A 6,602-nucleotide genomic window follows, 5' to 3' on the forward strand; every position below is an offset into this window, starting at 1 on the left:
AAAAAAAAAAAAAAAAAAAAAAAAAAAAAAAAAAAAAAAAGTAATATAATATAATATAATATAATAAAATAAAAAAATATAAAATGACATAAATAAATAAATATATATATAGTTAGTCATTAAATAAGAAAGAAACAAAATAGAAGATGAACATGATAAACCTTTTCCACATAGGTATAAAAAGAAGCACCCATGACATATTTTAATGAAAAGAATTTTTTTTTTTTTGTTTTTAAATCAATCTAAATGAAAATATAGCTATAATGCAATTTTATGTATAACATAAAAAACAATTACAAATTAATATGTGAAATAATTTTAGCAAATTTATATTTTCATAAATATCTTTAATTTATATGACATTTTTATACTAATAATCTCCAAAAAAAAAAAAAAAAAAATTTGTATACAATTTAAAACATGTGTAAAAATATTCTAATATATAATTATATATGTTTATTTAATAATACCCCTTATTCTTTTATTCCTTTTTTATATTTTTAATATATAATAAAATATTTAAACATAATTAAAAATTTACCAAACATTAAGTCATATATCATTAGATTTTTTAAAATGTATACTCTATATTTAAGGAAATTGAAAAATATGCCAAAAAAAAAAAAAAAAAAAAAAAAAAAATATATATATATATATATATATAACGAATATGTTTGTGGCTAAGTATTTTGTTTAAAAAGGTGTATATCTCCTAAATATTTTATATAATTATATTTAAGAAAAAAGTCACAGTTTTTTATATTATTTTATTATTTTTTTTTTTGGTGTTAATCTTAAGAAAATAAATAATTTTTTTTTTTCCTATATGAAAATATACGTATTACAAAAAAAAGAAAAAAGAAATGTTTATAAAGATTTTTTTTTCTTTATTTTTTTCTATTTATTTGTTTCATCATTTCTTATTAAATTGTTAAAATATAAAAAAGTAACTTAAATAATACATACACACATGTACATACAGAAAAAAATAAATATGTATATATGTATATATATATATATATATATATATATATATACAAAATATTTAACAATTATAAATAATTCAAATAAAAAATCATTAAATATGGTTAAAATATATATTTATATATTACTTCCATAATTCATTTTTTAACATATTCAATATAATAATAAAAAAAAAATAATAATAAGATTATATAATTTCATATTAATACATATATTTATTTTTATCATTTAACAAAAGTTGAGTAGATCGTTTTGTGTCAAAAAATATGGAAGACACAATTTCAATAATGTTTTTGTCAATTTTTTTTTTCCCTTTCTTTTTTGATAATATTTTTGCAGGGGTTAATAGTTGAATTGCATATCTCAAAGAGCATTTTATACCTTAAAAAAAGTAAGGAAATAAAATATATTGTAATAAATAAAAGAATATTTTAACTTATATATATATATATATATATATATATATATATATATTACAAGATACACACAATTTATTACATATAATACTTAAAAATAAATATATTTATTTATTTATTATTATTATATTTTAATTTTACCTATATCTGATAAATAATCTAAAGCTTCACTATCAATCTTTATTCTTTCAAATTTGCATCTCAATTTTAAAACCTTAAAAGTTTTATAAAAAATATAGCATCAAAAGGTAAAAACGGTCAAATTAAAATTTAAATACATACAAAAATATAACATATATATATGTAAATATTTATTCATTTATACCTGTAGTATTTCCTCCTTATTATATAACATAGTCTTTACAATTATTATTCTATCTAATAAATCTACTGGAATACCATGCGCAGATATTATGTTCGTGCCTACAAATTTAAAAATTAATATATATATATATATATATATATATATATATAGATTTATATATATTTATGCATTTGCTCATTTAATGTTACCTTTTATATTGCATATTCCTCTGTTAGTTGCCAAAATAACGACCGGTGCTAAATTGGATTCTAAAGTTCGGTTCAAGTATGTAAAACATTCAATATCTAACATATGTACCTAAATAAATAAATATAAATGAATAAATACAAATATATACATACATATAAACATATATATATATATATATATATATGTATATGTTTTAAAAATGCTTTCATTTTTTTCCAACCTCGTCAATAAATAATACTCCTGGTATAATTTGAGCTATTCCTTGATCCACATATTTATACACAATTTTATTAATTTCATTTCTTAATTTATCAGTAATTTCCGTTTTTTTATATTTGTTGTTTTGTAAAAAGTCCAGGATATTATCTTTAGGTTGTACATTAGATACATCTAGATCATATAGGGTAATATTTTGTATAATATTTTTTTTCTTATGTACATTTCCTTTAGGAAGATCAACAAAAGTATCAGTTTCTATATCAAACATATCTTGATATAAACTACATTTCCCTACTCTTTTTACATTACCACTATGAGATTCAATATAGATAATATCTTTTTCTTGAATTTTTTCTTTTAAAAGATTATCATATATAGAAGAATGTATTTTAATTTTCTTTTGTTCTTTTAATGTTTTTAAAGTAATATGAACATATGAAATTTTTTGTTCATCATAGGTATTATCAAAAAAAGGTTCGATTTGTACTACCTCTCCTTCAAAGACTTCTTTTATTTCTTTAATTTTTACACCTATGCTCTTCCTTATATATTGAGTTAAAATTTCCGTTTTCTTTACCTCGCAAGAATATACTTGTGAAGCATTAAATATACAAAAAGGAATAGATTCATCACTTATTTCTTTACTTATAGCAATAGCTATAGCTGTTTTTCCACTTCCACTTGGACCTGCTAATAATAAACATTTACATATATTTTTCTCTTTTATTAAATTTATAAAAATCCCAGCAGCTTCTCTTGCTTTCTTTTGTCCAACCATTCCTTTACATTTATAAAAATTTTTCACAACTTCATCTTCATCATCACTTATATTTTTATAACATATTTTATTATTTTCATAATTTCCATTATTTTCAAGTTTATATGAATTACATATATTATCAACTTTATCTGGATCTAAAATTGTACCATTTTTAATATCATTATTTTCTATTTTATTTGTAGGTTCACTATACATATCCCTCTTTTTTATGTTTTCCTCAAAAAGAAAATCGGTAACATAACCATCTGCATCTAAGCCTAGCCCACTGATATGACTATGTAGGCTTATTCTTTCTTTTTCCCTACTTGACTCAATAATATTCATATTGTAACAAAATACATATCAAAAAATATATATATATATATATATATATATATATATTCTCAAAATCTATATACAGTTATTTAAATAAAAGTGTGCATATATGTGTGTGTATAGATATTCATATTTTTTAATTCATAATTTTTATTTATTTATTTTTTTTTGGAAACAAAACGTATCATTTTATATAATTCCCTTTATCGTTTTCTTAAAAAATTATATATATTAATTTTTTCTTTCATTTATATATATATATCATAAATATAATAAATATTTTTTTATTTTTATTTTATTATTACTTATAGTTTCTTATAACCATAAATTATATATGTGCATAATATGTAGTGCTTATATTGCAGAATATTATTAGCTATAAAATATTTACACTATGCTGTAAAAAAAAGGTTCATATTTTAAAATAATATTCAATGCCATGCCATGCCATGTCTTGTCTTTTATTTTTTTCACGATGATCATATATTTAATTTTTAACATAATATGTTAACACAAGAGTTAATTAAAAAAAAAAAAAAAAAAAAAAAAAATTAAATTAAAATAAAATACAATACAATAAAATAAAATACAATACAATAAAATAAAATACAATACAATAAAATAAAATACAATACAATAAAATACAATACAATAAAATAAAATACAATACAATAAAATAAAAAGTTGTATATTATGAAATATATTATATGCAATTTTGTATATTATATCATTTATTTCATAGAAAAAAAAAAAAAAAAAAAAAAAAAATCATGTATATAAAAATAATACATATTTATAATAATCTACAATACGCCTAATAATTATGTATTATTATATCTTTCGTTTAACTTATATTATCAATGGAATAACACATTCTTGTATTATTTAATTTATGACCTTGAATAAATTTTAGCACTGTATAGAAAAATATATAAATAAGATATATTAATACATAAAAGTAGTATATATATATATATATATATATGTATGTTTCTCTTTCCGATTTTTTTTTTTACTTTGTAAAAATTTAAAATCTTTTGAAAAAAAAATAAAACCAATTTTACACAAATTTTCAGCCAACAGGAGATAATCGAGACCTTGCCTTAAAAAAAAAAAGAAGTAAAAAATAAAAAAAGAATGCATACTAATAATTATTATATAATCGAAAACAGGTTAAATATTTTATAATGGTAAAATAATACACATATATATATATATATATATATATATATTTATACCTTTCAGATGAATATATATGATAAGTAACGTATGATTTTATTAAATTTTCAAAAAATAAGTGACACATAAAAGGTTCCATGTTCATAGGAAATTTAATCATAGAATTCTCGAAATTCACAATTTTAAAATTGTAATATAATAAATGAAACGGTAAATACTCATATTGTGTTTCATATATTTTAGAAAAGATATAATTTCTAATTATGCTTAATCTTAAACTAAAAAAAAGTGATAGTTCACTAAATGTTACATATTCTTTATACCTATTCAAAAATAAAAAAAAAAAATAAAAAAAAAATAAAAAAAATATAAAAAAAAGAAAAGAAAGAAGTAACGTGATGAATTCGGACAAATAACAAAAAATTGACAGAAATAAATTTCTTCTAATTTTTTGTAATATATATATATATATATATATATATATATATATATATATATATATATATATATATATATATATGTGCACCTTTTATCTGTTAAGGATAACAAAGATAGCATATAAAAAATGTCGGGGTTGTAATGATATATTTTGTAAGCTTTCATTATAGACGAATACGATTTGAGTGGTATATTATTTATATAATAATGATAAGATAATAATAAATATGTTTGTATATTATTAAAAAACAACTTATTAAAACATATACAATGATTGATAATTTGAGATGCCTTCTGAGTTATATGTAATGTATTTATTAAATTTAAGAAAGAAAAAAAATATAAGTCAGAAAATACATTTTCATAAGTATCAACAATATATTTATATATTTGAATAGATTTATCTATTTCTCTAAAATGTAATAATAATGTTGCATTACAAAATAAAAAACATATATACATATTATTTTTTTTTAAATCACTAGCTAACCTTTTTATAGAGCTAACATTATTTAATAAATAACAAGAATTAACAAAAAAAGTAATCACACAAGGATCATATATATAATCATTTAATAACAATTTACATAAACTATAGCACATGATAAAATTCTTTTCATAAAAACTTTTTTTAATATTTATTATAATATACAATTTGGAATAGATAAAAAATTTTGGAAAATATTTAGAAAATTTATTATTAACAAGATAGTTGTATGTATCATATAAAGTTACTTTATTATATGATGACTTATATAATATAATCTTTTTATATATAAACATGTTAATATTTATATTATCATGTGATAACATGGGTTTGTTTGAATCGTATAAATCATTAGATACATTGTTATAAATTTCTTTTTTTTCACATATATTATTTTGTAAGTTATAAATATAATAATAATTATTATTATTATTAATATTAATATTATTGTTTTTGTTATTGTCAATATTACTTTTGTTATTCTCAATATTACTTTTGTTATTCTCAATATTACTTTTGTTATTCTCAATATTACTTTCATTATTATAAATATTACTTTTTTTATTATTTATATCTATACAAATGCTTTCATCAAATATAGAGAAATCATCTTTTTCCATTTCATAAATTATATCTTTTTCTTTTTGTTTTCTTTTCAACTTTTTCTTTTTCTTCTTTTTATTTACATTTTCAATTAAGAAAAGGAAACTATCAAAAACCTTTTTATCTCTAAATTGAAAATTGATAGAATATAAAATGAAAAAGAGGAAATATTTGAACCAAGCAAAATGCTTAGGATAACTAGCTAATAAGATTAAATAAATTTCTTCCCTCAAACACAATATGGAAAAACTAAATAATTTAAGAATAATATGAGGATATAATGGAAAATTCAAAAATAGTATCATTGAATATTTAAGAGACGAATTATATAATCCTTTTAATTCATACAACCTTATAATTGCATGGATAAAATAATGAGTATTCTTATTTAAGAACATTTTTTTATATATTCTACTTACAAAACGTATACCTTTATTTAAACAATTACTATTTTTTAGTTTAAGGAGACAAATTAATTTTACAAAGGCCATATAACTAATACAATAATACATTCTCTTTGTACTTTTTTTTTTTTTATAAATAAATGGATAATAACTTTCACACATATTATTTATATGAATGCAAGAAGAACATTTTCTATTTTTTTTTTTTTTTTTTCTCTTTTCATTTATTTTTTTGGGTATATAATCATTTGTATTTTGAATT

At 17.9% G+C, this 6,602-nt stretch overlaps 2 protein-coding genes across 2 annotated transcripts; both read right to left on the reverse strand.

Annotated features, from left to right (window-relative positions):
* Positions 1-1,186: 1,186 nt before the first annotated feature.
* On the reverse strand, positions 1,187-3,238 carry PRSY57_0809000 (RuvB-like helicase 1, putative; the record flags this gene model as incomplete). Its single annotated transcript, XM_012907029.2, has 5 exons — positions 1,187-1,365; positions 1,542-1,614; positions 1,726-1,823; positions 1,914-2,022; positions 2,135-3,238. 5 exons carry the CDS (start codon positions 3,236-3,238, stop codon positions 1,187-1,189), a joined length of 1,563 nt encoding a protein of 520 aa, XP_012762483.2.
* Positions 3,239-4,073: 835 nt separating this feature from the next.
* Positions 4,074-6,602, reverse strand: PRSY57_0809100 (hypothetical protein; the record flags this gene model as incomplete). The annotated part of the gene is made up of 4 exons (XM_012907030.2): positions 4,074-4,144; positions 4,246-4,331; positions 4,468-4,731; positions 4,935-6,602. Coding segments are annotated over 4 exons (2,089 nt in total), but the record flags the coding sequence as incomplete, so codon positions are not given.

This window comes from Plasmodium reichenowi, chromosome 8 (genome assembly GCF_001601855.1).
Source record: "Plasmodium reichenowi strain SY57 chromosome 8, whole genome shotgun sequence".
NCBI classification, from domain to species: Eukaryota; Apicomplexa; class Aconoidasida; order Haemosporida; family Plasmodiidae; genus Plasmodium; species Plasmodium reichenowi.